Genomic DNA, 16,734 nt, shown 5'->3' on the forward strand with positions numbered 1-16,734 from the left:
TGTTGCTCACAATTTATGGATGATATGGAGGCCGCCGATGGGTGAGATGAGAGGCGGGAGTCATCCATAAATTGTGCAAACGCTTCCTATATAGACTTGTATTGGATGGACTTACTCCTGTATAGACTTGTAGATGGCAACAACGGCCGTACTTTTTGCGCAGTGGAACAATGCCTTAGATTTAATGTGCGCTATGGGAAGCTCTGATGCGGACGGTCTACGGCCGGAAAGATCATCCGGCCGGTACTTAAGTACTGGCCAGGATGATCCGTGCAGTGACTGGCTGTTCCGTGACCCGGCCGGGGTCACGGAACGGACGGTGTCTTAAGTAGTTTGGACATAGCCTTAAAGAGGAAAATTAACTTGTCCCCTATCCACAGGGTAGGGGACAAGTGAGAGATCGCCAGGAGTCCAACATCTGTATCGCGAAACAACCCCTCCAACCCCAATTTTTTGTTTTAAATAGAACTGTGGGTGAGGCACGGCTCTCTTCATTTCTATTGAGCCGATGGAAAGAGCCCAGTAAGCACTTTCCAGCTTCATCTGCTCTTTCTGGCGGTTCCATAGGAATGAGTAGAGCCGCAGGTCAGGAGCCGGGGTCCAATATGGAGATCGGATTGTGGAGGGAACGGGGTCTGTCTCCATAACCCTCCACTCCTTCATCTCCAGTCTGTCTCCATAACCCTTCACTCTTCCTTCTCCAGTCTGTCTTCATTATCTCCCACTCCTCCATCTCCAGTCTGTCTTCATTATCTCCCACTCTTCCTTCTCCAGTCTGTTTCCATTACCCCGCACTCCTCCATCTCCAATCTGTCTTCATTATCTCCCAGTCTTCAATCTTCAGTCTCTCTCCATTACCCACCACTCCTCCATCCCCACCTTAGCTGAAAAGGAACTTTTGGATTTTCCTCTCTAAAAACCAGATTTTATTGTTGCTAGATTAACTCCATACACATAATCTAGAACCAGACATACATCAAGGGAACCCTTCTTCTAAGCTGCTAGTTTGGGTGACAGATGGATCGGCAGGTTCGGTGACAGCTGGATCGGCAGGTTTGGTGACAACTGGATTGACAGCTTGGGTGACAGCTGAATTGGCAGGTTGGCAGACAGCTGGATCGGCAGGTTGGGTGACAGCTGGTTCGGCAGGTTTGGTGACAGCTGGTTGGGTGACAGCTGGAATCGGCAGGTTGGCTGACAGCTAGATGGGCAGGTTGGGTGACAGCTGGATCGGCAGGTTGGCTGACAGCTGGATCGACTGGTTGGGTGACAGCTGGATTGGCAGGTTGGGTGACAGCTGGATGGGCAGGTTGGCTGACAGCTGGATCGACACGTTGAGTGACAGCTGGATCGGCAGGTTGGCTGACAGCTGGATGGGCAGGGCTCCTCCTCTGTAGCTCCTTACTTTGCTATACAATCTTCCATCCTGACACAGACCACATTGGTGTTAAAGGTTCCGCTCCTCGGGAGAAACCCTTCATCGCATTTACAGCCTCGTGTTATAAAATGGGCACACTTTCTTCGATCATTCGATCATTGCTCGGGTTGCTGCAGGTCCTATCACATCCTGTAATAGTTCCGTAATGACTGTTCACGGGACATTCCTGAGCTGTCGTAGATATAATATCTAGAATTAGCCACATAATAACCAATAACAAGCTCCATTCTACTGAACATAAGGATTTCCTATTTCTATTATTCATTTTTGGGGCACTATCTGACAGACAGCTTCTCCCACAAATAACTAGCCGGTCATCTTGTGTAGGTTTTCTATGGGTTCTCCAGTTTACTCTGACAATATCCAACTACATTCGGCTTAACTTAATTTAGGGAAAGCTAAAGATGAACCCATTGGTATTTCATGGTGGGGATCCTCCTATTCTCTCCATATGATTCAAAATGGACTGATGGAAGTGACTGAACCACCAGGATCTCATGTATGCAAATATGCCTGTTTGTTGTAGTGAAGTTGGGCCCAGTGCACCAAAATCCCTTTGCCAGACTTGACTCTAAAGGAGGTGCATCACTGTGAGGAGGGGATATCGGTATATCTGTGCACTGGGCCCGACTCCAGAGCACCAAACAGGCTTATTTGCATACTTAAAAAATGTTTTTTTTTTTGTTTGTTTTTTTACAACATTCTATTTATTTTGAAATAACTTGTTATTTTCTTACTGTGCATTCTGCTTACTTTGAGTGGGTAGAGTGGAGCCATCAATCTTCCACTGTAAAACTGTAGGAGAAATAATTATTTTATACTTTTTTTTTTTAATTGAGAGCAAAAACTTTTATTTTTCCCTATCGTTTACATTTATGAAGACTGGCGTACTGGGACGCCGGCCTCCATAGATAGTTAAAAAAAAAGACTCTGTGTGCCATAAGCCACCACTAGGACGAGCCGACTCTTTTAGTGATTAGTCCCCCTAGTGGAGACTGTGGGCAATTGCATCATTACATCACTCATATTAGGGTACTATTAAATGGAACGATAATCGGCCGAATCGGCCCTATCCGGACGATTATTGTTCCGTGTAATAAAGAAAACGATCAGCCGGTGACGATATGGCGGCGCTGACGATATGCAAAGAGGAATACATACCTATCCAGGCTGCAGGGCTCCTCTTCCTCTGTGCTTCTCCCCGGGTCCTGCGTGCTACAGCTTCAGAGCGGCCTGTCTTAGCTGACAGGCCGCTCAGCCAATCACAGGCCGGGACTGCAGCCGCCAGTGATTGGCTGAGCGGCCTGACAGCTAAGATAGGCTGCTCTGAAGCTGCAGCGCGTGGGACCCGGAGAGAAGTACAGAGGAAGAGGAGCCCTGCAGCCTGGACAGGGAATGTATATAGTTTAAAGAAGGGCTGCAAGGACATCAGTAAGGATGTCCCTGCAGCCCTTGTTAAACAATTATCGGGCCATGTAATAGGCCCAGTAAATGAGCGCCGATCTAACAGATCAGTGCTCGTTTACAGGTATTATTGGGCCCCCATCGGCCCGTGTAATACCACCCTTAGGATATGTTCACACTGAGTAAGTTTCCGTCCGTAGTGCGTTCCGCGAATAAGCGGCCGGAGATTTACGTATTTTGTGTACAATGCAAAGTATATGATCTACGGCTGCACAGTTCACACTACATACGAACTTACGCCCGGATCGTATGCGGCCCCGTAAAAAATGAACCAGACCATTGTTTCGGGACAGAAATGCCGTAACTTACGCCCGTAGAGTAACATGCGGTCCCGTACGTAGTGGTGATTTCTTCTTTTTTCCACTTTGATTTGCCGATCCAAAAGGTTCTGTGGAGTGTCCGGGGCTAGCCGAAGATATCCCAGCAAAATACCGCTGTCAGATCGCTACGTACGCCGCTCGGGAAGCGTACGTAGCTTACGGGCGTAAGTTCGCGGACCGTACATAGCCGGCCGCTACTTGCGTAAATTCCGGCCAGAGTTTTACACGTATATGTCCGGCTGTGAAAAATATGCGGCCGGACATATACGTAGTGTGAACATAGCTTTAGACTATGACAGGGGAGGAGATTTGGCTCTCACCACTACGAGTATTTATTTGGAAATTACTCAGTACAGAACATGGGACCTAAAAGAATTTTATGTTTAAGGCTATGTTCCCACACAGTATTTTTGCTCAGTATTTTTATATCAAAACTTGGAGTGGATTGAAAACACAGAAAGGCTATGCTCACACACTGTTGAAATTAAGTGGATGGCCGTCATTTAATGGCAAATAATTGCTGTTATTTTAAAATAATGGTCGTAATTTGCCATTAAATGACGGCCATCCACTCAATTTCAACAGTGTGTGAGCATAGCCTTTCTGTTTTCCAATCCACTCCTGGTTTTGTTTGAAAAATACTGTTACATGGCTGAAGGTGAAGATTTGCAGATGGTCATTCCTTTTTGCAGGATGTATAGGAGGGTATGAACGGAATGGTAAATGATGTGCTCTAATGTCCTCCACCATGATCAGCACTGTATGAGGTACTGCAGTATATAACAGGTGTGACTGTATGAGGTACTGCAGTATATAACAAGTGGGGCTGTATGAGGTACTGCAGTATATAACAGGTGGGACTGTATGAGGTACTGCAGTATATAACAGGTGGGACTGTATGAGGTACTGCAGTATATAACAGGTGTGAGTGTATGAGGTACTGCAGTATATAACAGGTGTGACTGTATGAGGTACTGCAGTATATAACAGGTGTGACTGTATGAGGTACCACAGTATATAACAGGTGTGACTGTATGAGCTACTGCAATATATAACAAGTGGGACTGTATGAGGTACTGCAGTATATAACAGGTGTGAGTGTATGAGGTACTGCAGTATATAACAGGTGTGACTGTATGAGGTACTGCAGTATATAACAGGTGTGACTGTATGAGGTACTGAAGCCTTTAACAGGTGTGACTGTATGAGGTACTGCAGTATATAACAGGTGTGAGTGTATGAGGTACTGCAGTATATAACAGGTGTGACTGTATGAGGTACTGCAGTATATAACAGGTGTGACTGTATGAGGTACTGCAGTATATAACAGGTGTGACTGTATGAGGTACTGCAGTATATAACAGGTGTGACTGTATGAGCTACTGCAGTATATAACAAGTGGGACTGTATGAGGTACTGCAGTATATAACAGGTGGGACTGTATGAGGTACTGCAGTATATAACAGGTGTGACTGTATGAGGTACTGCAGTATATAACAGGTGTGACTTTATGAGGTACTGCAGTATATAACAGGTGTGACTGTATGAGGTACTGCAGTATATAACAGGTGTGACTGTATGAGGTACTGCAGTATATAACAGGTGTGACTCTATGATGTACTGCAGTATATAACAGGTGTGAGTGTATGAGGTACTGCAATATATAACAGGTGTGACTGTATGAGGTACTGCAGTATATAACAGGTGGGATTGTATGAGGTACTGCAGTATATAACAGGTGTGACTGTATGAGGTACTGCAATATATAACAGGTGTGACTGTATGAGGTACTGCAGTATATAACAGGTGTGAGTGTATGAGGTACTGCAGTATATAACAGGTGTGACTGTATGAGGTACTGCAGTATATAACAGGTGTGACTGTATGAGGTACTGCAGTATATAACAGGTGTGAGTGTATGAGGTACTGCAGTATATAACAGGTGTGAGTGTATGAGGTACTGCAGTATATAACAGGTGGGACTGTATGAGATACCGCAGTATATAACAAGTGGGACTGTATGAGGTACTGCAATATATAACAGGTGTGACTGTATGAGGTACTGCAGTATATAACAGGTGGGATTGTATGAGGTACTGCAGTATATAACAGGTGTGACTGTATGAGGTACTGCAATATATAACAGGTGTGACTGTATGAGGTACTGCAGTATATAACAGGTGTGAGTGTATGAGGTACTGCAGTATATAAAAGGTGTGAGTGTATGAGGTACTGCAGTATATAACAGGTGTGACTGTATGAGGTACTGCAGTATATAACAGGTGTGACTGTATGAGGTACTGCAGTATATAACAGGTGGGATTGTATGAGGTACTGCAGTATATAACAGGTGGGACTGTATGAGGTACTGCAGTATATAACAGGTGGGATTGTATGAGGTACTGCAGTATATAACAGGTGTGACTGTATGAGGTACTGCAGTATATAACAGGTGGGACTGTATGAGGTACTGCAGTATATAACAGGTGGGACTGTATGAGGTACTGCAGTATATAACAGGTGTGACTGTATGAGCTACTGCAGTATATAACAAGTGGGACTGTATGAGGTACTGCAGTATATAACAGGTGGGACTGTATGAGGTACTGCAGTATATAACAGGTGTGACTGTATGAGGTACTGCAGTATATAACAGGTGTGACTGTATGAGGTACTGCAGTATATAACAGGTGTGACTGTATGAGGTTTTGCAGTATATAACAGGTGTGACTCGATGAGGTACTGCAGTATATAACACTTGGGACTATGTGAGGTACTGCAGTATATAACAGGTGGGACTGTATGAGGTACCGCAGTATATACCAGGTGGGACTGTATGAGGTACTGCAGTATATAACAAGTGTGACTGTATGAGGTACTGCAGTATATAACAGGTGTGACTGTATGAGGTACTGCAGTATATAATAGGTGGGGCTGTATGAGGTACTGCAATATATAACAGGTGTGAGTGTATGAGGTACTGCAGTATATAACAGGTGGGACTGTATGAGGTACTGCAGTATATTACAGGTGTGACTGTATGAGGTACTGCAATATATAACAGGTGTGACTGTATGAGGTACTGCAGTATATAACAGGTGTGAGTGTATGAGGTACTGCAGTATATAACCGGTGTGACTGTATGAGGTACTGCAGTATATAACAGGTTTGAGTGTATGAGGTACTGCAATATATAACAGGTGTGAGTGTATGAGGTACACCAGTATATAACAGGTGGAACTGTATGAGGTACTGCAATATATAACAGGTGTGAGTGTATGAGGTACTGCAGTATATAACAGGTGGGACTGTATGAGGTACTGCAGTATATTACAGGTGTGACTGTATGAGGTACTGCAGTATATAACACGTGTGACTGTATGAGGTACTGCAGTATATAACAGGTGTGAGTGTATGAGGTACTGCAGTATATTACAGGTGGGACTGTATGAGCTACTGCAGTATATAACAGGTGTGAGTGTATGAGGTACTGCAGTATATAACAGGTGTGACTGTATGAGGTACTGCAGTATATAACAGGTGGGACTGTATGAGGTACTGCAGTATATTACAGGTGTGACTGTATGAGGTACTGCAGTATATAACAGGTGTGACTGTATGAGGTACTGCAGTATATAACAGGTGTGACTGTATGAGGTACCGCAGTATATAACAGGTGTGACTGTATGAGGTACTGCAGTATATAACAGGTGTGACTGTATGAGGTACTGCAGTATATAACAGGTGTGACTGTATGAGGTACTGCAGTATATAACAGGTGGGACTGTATGAGGTACTGCAGTATATTACAGGTGTGACTGTATGAGGTACTGCAGTATATAACAGGTGTGACTGTATGAGGTACTGCAGTATATAACAGGTGTGAGTGTATGAGGTACTGCAGTATATTACAGGTGGGACTGTATGAGCTACTGCAGTATATAACAGGTGTGAGTGTATGAGGTACTGCAGTATATAACAGGTGTGACTGTATGAGGTACTGCAGTATATAACAGGTGTGACTGTATGAGGTACTGCAGTATATAACAGGTGGGACTGTATGAGGTACTGCAGTATATAACAGGTGGGACTGTATGAGGTACTGCAGTATATTACAGGTGTGACTGTATGAGGTACTGCAGTATATAACAGGTGTGACTGTATGAGGTACTGCAGTATATAACAGGTGTGACTGTATGAGGTACCGCAGTATATAACAGGTGTGACTGTATGAGGTACTGCAGTATATAACAGGTGTGACTGTATGAGGTACCGCAGTATATAACAGGTGTGAGTGTATGAGGTACTGCAGTATATAACAGGTGGGACTGTATGAGGTACTGCAGTATATAACAGGTGGGACTGTATGAGGTACTGCAGTATATAACAGGTGGGACTGTATGAGGTACTGCAGTATATAACAGGTGGGACTGTATGAGGTACTGCAGTATATAACAGGTGTGACTGTATGAGGTACCACAGTATATAACAGGTGGGGCTGTATGAGGTACCACAGTATATAACAGGTGGGACTGTATGAGGTACCACAGTATATAACAGGTGGGACTGTATGAGGTACCACAGTATATAACAGGTGGGACTGTATGAGGTACCACAGTATATAACAGGTGGGACTGTATGAGGTACCGCAGTATATAACAGGTGGGACTGTATGAGGTACTGCAGTATATAACAGGTGTGACTGTATGAGGTACTGCAGTATATAACAGGTGTGACTGTATGAGGTACTGCAGTATATAACAGGTGTGAGTGTATGAGGTACTGCAGTATATAACAGGTGTGACTGTATGAGGTACTGCAGTATATAACAGGTGTGACTGTATGAGGTACTGCAGTATATAACAGGTGTGAGTGTATGAGGTACTGCAGTATATAACAGATGTGACTGTATGAGGTACTGCAGTATATAACAGGTGTGAGTGTATGAGGTACCGCAGTATATAACAGGTGGGACTGTATGAGGTACTGCAGTATATAACAGGTGTGACTGTATGAGGTACTGCAGTATATAACAGGTGTGACTGTATGAGGTACTGCAGTATATAACAGGTGTGAGTGTATGAGGTACTGCAGTATATAACAGGTGGGACTGTATGAGGTACCGCAGTATATAACAGGTGGGACTGTATGAGGTACCGCAGTATATAACAGGTGTGAGTGTATGAGGTACTGCAGTATATAACAGGTGTGACTGTATGAGGTACTGCAGTATATAACAGGTGTGACTGTATGAGGTACTGCAGTATATAACAGGTGGGACTGTATGAGGTACTGCAGTATATAACAGGTGTGACTGTATGAGGTACCGCAGTATATAACAGGTGGGACTGTATGAGGTACCGCAGTATATAACAGGTGTGACTGTATGAGGTACTGCAGTATATAACAGGTGTGAGTGTATGAGGTACTGCAGTATATAACAGGTGTGACTGTATGAGGTACTGCAGTATATAACAGGTGGGACTGTATGAGGTACTGCAGTATATAACAGGTGGGACTGTATGAGGTACTGCAGTATATAACAGGTGTGACTGTATGAGGTACTGCAGTATATAACAGGTGTGACTGTATGAGGTACTGCAGTATATAACAGGTGTGACTGTATGAGGTACTGCAGTATATAACAGGTGTGAGTGTATGAGGTACTGCAGTATATAACAGGTTGGACTGTATGAGGTACTGCAGTATATAACAGGTGGGACTGTATGAGGTACTGCAGTATATAACAGGTGTGACTGTATGAGGTACTGCAGTATATAACAGGTGTGACTGTATGAGGTACTGCAGTATATAACAGGTTGGACTGTATGAGGTACTGCAGTATATTACAGGTGGGAATCTTGTCATCCAGACATTCACACTGAAAGAACTATGAATACTATTGATTGTATCCAAAACCGTTAACGACTAAGTAATTTACAGCTATAAGATCATAAGAAAAACGACTACTCACCGGCCACCAAGAGGATCGCGGAGAGGGTGAGGACGGCCATGTCTGCCGGAGAGGGGAGAGGGAACGGATATAGTACAGGACAGTACAGACTGGATATACCGTAACACATCTGCTATAAATATAATACAACCCATACAGGATAATAACAGAGGGATAGATAGAAAGCCTTACCCGGCCGGCTGTGGCCGTGGGATGGTCGTCCGTGTCCTGACTGCTGGATACAGCCACCTAGGGAGTATATTATATTTACATATCTTATTATATACATCTATATCTAGTACAGTGTATAGATTGTCCTCAGCAATAATAAAGAGTGATGCAAACCAGGAAGGATGAGGCGTCTTAGAACGGAATCATTGTAATATAGAGAGTGAAGAAAGAGAAGCGTCATTGTGGTTACATCATCCCTAGAGAACGGACAAATCCAATCCAGGGCAAGAAGGCCAAAACTCGCTCAGTACTGAGGCTGCTATCAGGAAACACATAGGGATTAGTGATGAGCGAACAGTGAGATATTCCAATATTCGATATTCGTACGAATATCCCGCAAATATTCGAATATTCGATCCCATTAAAGTCTATGGGAACAAGTATTCAATTAGTGAAAAACATCTATTTGACCATTTGGAGCGTAAAACCGGAAGCTGGAGGATTTGAACGCTTATCGAATATTTATAATATAATAATAATATAATAATATTTATAATAATAATAATTTCTTTTCCGTGTCATACCCATGGCCGTTCTTCATTCTTTCTCAGCTTTATTTCTTATAAATATATGTATCTAAGTCCAGGGACCTTGTATCATTCTGATGCCATCATGGACTGTGTGGGTGATTGATGTGTATCCAGGGCCGTATCCAGGGGTATCACCAGACACACGTACTACATTTGGCGGAGCGGAGGAGGTGGCTGCCGGGTATCAGGGGAAATGGTTCCTATTCTTCTCTCCTGCTCTGTACAGACCACCCTCACACTGCTCTGCCCCCATACAATAAGAGTGGTCTCCTCATAGGAATAGGGCCCCCAACAACCCTCCATCTCCAATATGTCTCCATAACGCTTCCCCCTCCATCTCCAGTCTGTCTCTGTTACCCTCCTCCCTCCATCTCCAGTCTGTCTCTGTTACCCTCCTCCCTCCATCTCCAGTCTGTCTCTGTTACCCTCCTCCCTCCATCTCCAGTCTGTCTCCATTATCTCCCACTCCTCCATCTCCAGTCTGTCTCCATCACCCTCCACTCCTCCATCTCCAGTCTGTCTCCATTACCCCCCACTCCTCCATCTCCAGTCTGTCTCCATTACCCCCCACTCCTTCATCATTACTCTGTCTCCATCACCCTTCACTCCTTCATCTCCAGTCTGTCTCCATTACCCCCCACTCCTCCATCTCCAGTCTGTCTCCATTATCTCCCACTCCTCCATCTCCAGTCTGTCTCCATTACCCCCCACTCCTCCATCTCCAGTCTGCCTCCATTACCCCCCACTCCTCCATCTCCAGTCTCTCTCCATTATCTCCCACTCCTCCATCTCCAGTCTGTCTCCATTACCCTCCACTCCTCCATCTCCAGTCTGTCTCCATTACCCCCCACTCCTCCATCTCCAGTCTGTCTCCATTACCCCCCACTTCTCCATTTCCAGTCTGTCTCCATTACCCCCCAGCCCCCGCTCCTCCATCTCCAGTCTGTCTCCATTACCCCCCACTCCTCCATCTCCAGTCTGTCTCCATTACCCCCCACTCCTCCATCTCCAGTCTGTCTCCATTATCTCCCACTCCTCCATCTCCAGTCTGTCTCCATCACCCCCCACTCCTTTATCATTACTCTGTCTCCATCACCCCCCACTTCTCCATCTCCAGTCTGTCTCCATCACCCCCCACTCCTAAGAAGATGGTGATCACCGATCTGAAGAAGAATGGAGGCATTTTCTTTTTGTTCTTTTTTTATTTCTGTCCAATGTGTTGAGTTACACTTAGGAATAATATGAGAACATCATGTAACTAATGTAGATCTGTGGATGACCTGTGGCCAAGAGAAGACAGGAACAGGAGAGTTTCTTCACACAATCAAACCTAGATCTATAGAAGCCAGATAAGATGTAGTCTTCATCCCCGACGTATATCTCCTGCTACGGGGTCACCACGGGTTGTACGATGACTACAGGTGGGATGCAATCTTCTGGCTTGATGCAGACCATGTTGGCATCAAAGGTTCCGCTCCGGAGGATATACCCATCCTTACATTTGCAGCCAACTTTGGGTAAATGGGTGCATGGGTCCTTAGGAGTGTTACGGGTTTCACAGGTTTGCTCACATCCCATAATCATCCCGTATTGACTATTCGGTGGACATTTCCTCGGTTCTGGAGACATAACAACTAAAATTAAGAAACTGTTTGCAATGATGATGAGATCAATTGTCCTGAACTGAAATAGAATTTTCTATTTGTTGTTTCTTAGTATGGCGGCTTCTCACTTATATTTGCAGCATTTTCCTCCTCTCTCATTGTATGTGCATCAGTTCTCCCCTCTCATTGTATGTGCATCAGTTCTCCCCTCTCATTGTATGTGCAGCAGTTCTCTCCTCTCATTGTATGTGCATCAGCTCTCCCCTCTCCCATTATATGTGCATCAGTTCTCCCCTCTCGTTGTATGTGCATCAGTTCTCCCCTCTCTCATTATATGTACATCAGTTCTCCCCTCTTATTGTATGTGCAGCGTTTAACCCCTCTCTCTTATTGTACGTGCATCAGTTCTGCCCTCTTTCATTGTATGTGCATCAGTTCTCCCCTCTCTCTTACTGTATGTGCAGCAGTTCTCCCCTCTCCCTTATTATATATGCAGCAGTTCTCCCCTCTCTCTTATTGTATGTGCAGCAGTTTTCCCTTTTTTTTTTTTTTTGCATGTGCAGCAGTTTTCCTTTCTCTTATTGTATGTGCAGCAGTTTTCCTCTCTTATTGTGTGTGCAGCAGTTTTTCTCTCTCTTATTGTATGTGCAGCAATTTTCCTCTCTTATTGTATGTGCAGCAGTTTTCCTCTCTTATTGTATTGGCAGCAGTTTTCCTCTCTCTTATTGTATGTGCAGCAGTTTTCCTCTCTCTTAGTGTATGTGTAGCAGTTTTCCTCTCTTATTGTATGTGCAGCAGTTTTCCTCTCTCTTATTGTATGTGCAGCAGATTTCCTCTCTTATTGTATGTGCAGCAGTTTTCCTCTCTCTTAGTGTATGTGTAGCAGTTTTCCTCTCTTATTGTATGTGTAGCAGTTTTCCTCTCTTATTTTATGTGCAGCAGTTTTTCTCTCTTATTGTATGTGCAGCAGCTTTTGCCTCTATTATATTTTTTAGCACTTCTCTTTGTTTCCTTATCTTTGCAAAGAGAAATCCCTCCTACTCTGTCCTTGTTCTTGCCCTCTATTTAATTAGAAAGCCCTTTTTTTTTTCTTAATAAATTTATTATCTACTTACTTGGTAATATGTAGCCATCGGTCTGCCACTGTAAGGCTGGCACAGGGGGGAAAGGGATATTATTATATTATTCTAATTCATTTAGATGAATATTACTGTTTTAATTCTGAAAGATGAAGCCAAACATAGTGTGAGACTTGGTTCCCATTACTTTCTCAGGCTACATCTGCAGTATACGCCAAAAACCTGGCATACAGTATGGTACAGTGTACTCCTGATGGGAGCAGAGATTTTAGTGGACCAATAGAGACAATAAGTGACTACATTAGATCCACTTCACACATTACATTTATTTTGCTGGACTCAATAAAAAGTTCTGAATGGCATACTGCGGTCAGGCGGAAAACATGATGGGAGCATCTCCTGGCTCATCTTACATTCTATATGAAATGACATAAAGAAACTAGAGAACATAACATCGGTAATGACCTATAACTTACGACCAAGCTTATTCGCAAAGGTATCAAAGGGATATAGAGAGCGCTTTGGCATGCTCAGAGTAATATAAGGACCATAAATGCTATGGTCTACAGACCACTAACATGTTTAATAATGACCTTGTACAGGGACTACATATGATACAGATTGCAGATGATACTAAACTCGGTAAAGTGATTAGCACAGAGGAGCATAATATGATATTACAGAGGGATTTGGAGAAGCTGGAGGCTTGGGCAGAGAAATGACAAATGAAGTTTAATGTGGATAAATGTAAGGTTATGCACTAGAGCCGTATAAATAATAAGTACAGTCATGTGCTAAATAATAAAACATTGGGTAAAATTGCTTCCAAAAAGGACCTGGGGGTATTGGTGGACAGTAACCTCATCTATAGTGATCAGTGCCAGGCAGCAGCTGCCAAGGCTAATAAAATAATGGGAAGCATCAAAAGAGGCATATATGCTAAGGATGAGAACATAGTTTTGCCTCTTTATATATCACTGGTCATACCACATCTGGTATATACTGTGTACAGCACTGGGCACCTGTATATAAGAAGGACACAGCTTAACTGGAGCGGGTGCAGAGGAGGGCCACAAAGGTCATTAAGGGAATGGGTGGGTTACAGGACCAGGACAGGTTATCAAGCTTGGGGTTATTTACGCTAGAAAAAAGACGTCTTAGGGGCGATCTGATCCCAATGTACAGAGATCTTTGTAGTGATTTCCTTATTGCTAGGTCTGTAGCCATGACAAGGGGGCATCCTCTACGCCTAGACGAAAGAAGGTTTCACCACCAGCACAGACGCGGATTCTTTACAGTAAGAGCGGTGAGACTATGGAACTCTCTGCCACATGATGTTGTCATGGCCGATTCATTATATAAGTACAGGGGAGGCCTGGATGCTTTCTCTATAAATATAATATTACAAGTTATGGGCATTAGATGACGTGATCGGACGCTGATCCAGGGATTATTCTGATTGCTGTTGGAGTCAGGAAGGAATTCTCTCCCTGTGATGGGGAAATTGGCATCTGCCTCATAAGATCCTTCCTCTGGATCAACACAGTAGGGTTATAGGCTGATTCTGATGGACTTTTATAACTATGTCACTATGTTACTTATACTAATACAGTGGTGCCTTGGATTACAAGCATAATTCGGGACTGTTCTCGTAATCCAAATCCACTCTTAAACCAAAGCAAATTTTCCCATAAGAATTCATAGAAATGCAGACAATTGGTTCCACACCCCAAAAATGATGATTTATTATTCTGAATAACATGTAAAACAAATGAAACAAACATTCAGAAACAGCAGAATATGTGATATTATAAGTTACTGTACAGTAATGGAGAGGATGGGAAACACCAGGGCTGACAGAGACTGCAGGGAGCATGGAGGAATGAGCAGGGCAGATGTGGGCACATACATGCAGCACTCTCTGTCCGGGGAGAGAGGGGTTACAGCTATGGAGAGATTACCCCCACAGTCCTGTCCCCTGATGTAAGCCCCAGCCTGAAGTGGATCTGATATGATTTGGAAGGTGAGGGGGACTTCCTGGGTCAGAGTACAGGGCTGTAGACCCTGCTGTGCAGGCCATGCCCCTCCTCCACTCCCCCTCCCACCCAGTACAGGGAGCTCTTAAACCAAAGTAATGCTCTTAAACCAAGTCACAATTTTGAAAAACTGTGAGCTCTTAAACCAAAACGCTCTTAAACCAAGTTACTCTTAAACCAAGGTACCACTGTATATTAAAGCTATTGATTGCATCAAGAACCATTGATGTTCAAGAAATCTCCAAATATTATAGGATGATAAGAAGTAAACTATAGAGGTAAAAGAATACTCACCGGCCACCAAGAAGACCACGGAGAGTGTGAGGACGCCCATGTCTGCTGGAGAGAGAAGCAGGAACTGAGAAAGTACTAGACATGCGGATATTACAGACTACCTGTAATGTATATACAACCAATACAGTATAATAACAAAGTGACAGATATAAAGAGTTACCTATCAGGTAGTGGGATGGTCGTCCGTGTCGGGACTGCCGGGCAGTGTCACATTTATAGGGCCCAGACCTGTTATATTTACATATATAATTATATGTATCCGTATATTGTACAATGTGTCCTCAGATTGAGCAATAGGTGATGTGATGTGATGCAAGCCGGGAAGGATGAGGTGTCCTATAAGGAAGTCATTGTACTATATTATATAGGTAAGAAAGAAAGAAAAGTGTCATTGTTGTGAAATCAGAGAGTGTCCAAATCCCACAGTGTGCACAGAGGCTGTATGAACGTTATGGGAAGAGAGTGTTTCCTTTTCATAACTCTTCCCTATGTGTATTTAGGGGTGTCTGCAGGGGTGAGGAAAAAAAAACATTTTGAGAGTTAAAGGGGTACTCCAGAGAGATATTTTTTTTCCAATTAACTGGTATTAGAAACCTATATAGATTTGTAAATTAATTCTATTTAAAAATCTCCAGTCTTCCAGTACTTATCAGCTGCTGTATGTCCTGCAGGAAGTGGTGTATTTTTCCATTCTGACACACTGCTCTCTGCTGCCACCTCTGTCCATGTCAGAGCATGTCAGAGCAGCAGCAAATCCTCATAGAAAACCTCTCCTGCTCTGGACAGTTCCTGACATGGACAAAGGTGGCAGCAGAGAGCACTGTGTCAGACTGGAAAGAATACACCACTACAGATCTGAATGACTTTCAGACAATAGTTGATTTAAAACTGTTTTCTTTCTCCAGAGTACTCCTTTAACCTATGCACTGTGTGTATTGCTATAACTCAGATAGGGAACATCCGTAAGTGAAAAACAGCCTGCTCTGAGCCAACCTGTCTCTACAGAGAGAAGAAAGCTGAGCCTAGTGATGTCTTTAATGTTGAGAGTATGTGTTGGCCAACAATTATCCTCTCCAGTTATTCCTAGGACCACTTGGGGCGTAAATGCTACCTATCTAATCCCCTCCTGAGGAAGAATTGTGATGTCCCACCACTGGTGTTCTTTTCTCTTCTCTTATGCACCTGTCGCAAAAGCTTCTTTCTCCAGGTAAGGTGGGGATAAAGAGCTCAGTATTTTGTATTTCTATGTATTGCACAGCTGAGGAGGTTCATGGGTTAACATTTTACTGTATGCCATGTGTTATTAGTAACCAATAGGAGGTGTTCTCTACTTCTAACCAATTTTTTTTTGTTCTTTCTTATGCACACACTCACCCCCACCACTCACCCTGTAGGAGTAGTTACTTTGTGGAGGAAGTGTAGTGGAGTCTTATCCAGATTCTTGGGGGAGAAAGATACACAGAGCTAGTGTCCCTGCTGTAGCCAAGCCAGGGCCTGGTTTATGCCAGGGCCCTTGTCCAGAACCAAGAGAGCAGTCTAGTCTGAGACACGAGTGTGTGCAGATGCAACTAGAGACAACTAGTCCTTTTACTATTACTTTTACTATATCTATTATGCAGTGCTAAGCACCTTAAGGGAGAAGAGTCCAGGTACGCCCTAACCCATGCTGAGAACATGTCTAAAAGGTGCAGAGCAGTATCGTGAAACACAAGAGGAACTAGCCTGGATAGGACAAAGCTACCAAAGGAAGGTCTACGTATCCTATCTTGCAGTGCACATAACTGG

General features: G+C 43.7%; 1 protein-coding gene and 1 long non-coding RNA gene across 2 annotated transcripts; both read right to left on the reverse strand.

The window, feature by feature from the left end:
• Positions 1 to 872: 872 nt before the first annotated feature.
• Positions 873 to 9,239, reverse strand: LOC138769838 (uncharacterized). The gene is made up of 3 exons (XR_011359325.1): positions 9,197 to 9,239; positions 2,192 to 2,233; positions 873 to 1,609 (listed from the first exon to the last, which is right to left on the reverse strand). It is a non-coding gene; the product is annotated as an uncharacterized lncRNA (long non-coding RNA).
• A 1,879-nt stretch (positions 9,240 to 11,118) lies between these two features.
• On the reverse strand, positions 11,119 to 15,165 carry LOC138769761 (alpha-tectorin-like). The gene is made up of 4 exons (XM_069948407.1): positions 15,110 to 15,165; positions 14,950 to 14,991; positions 12,656 to 12,691; positions 11,119 to 11,555 (listed from the first exon to the last, which is right to left on the reverse strand). Exons 2-4 carry the CDS (start codon positions 14,987 to 14,989, stop codon positions 11,323 to 11,325), a joined length of 309 nt encoding a protein of 102 aa, XP_069804508.1. The 5' UTR covers positions 14,990 to 14,991; positions 15,110 to 15,165; the 3' UTR covers positions 11,119 to 11,322.
• Positions 15,166 to 16,734: the final 1,569 nt, after the last annotated feature.

The sequence above is a fragment of the Dendropsophus ebraccatus genome, chromosome 12 (assembly GCF_027789765.1).
Source record: "Dendropsophus ebraccatus isolate aDenEbr1 chromosome 12, aDenEbr1.pat, whole genome shotgun sequence".
Lineage (NCBI taxonomy): Eukaryota > Metazoa > Chordata > Amphibia > Anura > Hylidae > Dendropsophus > Dendropsophus ebraccatus.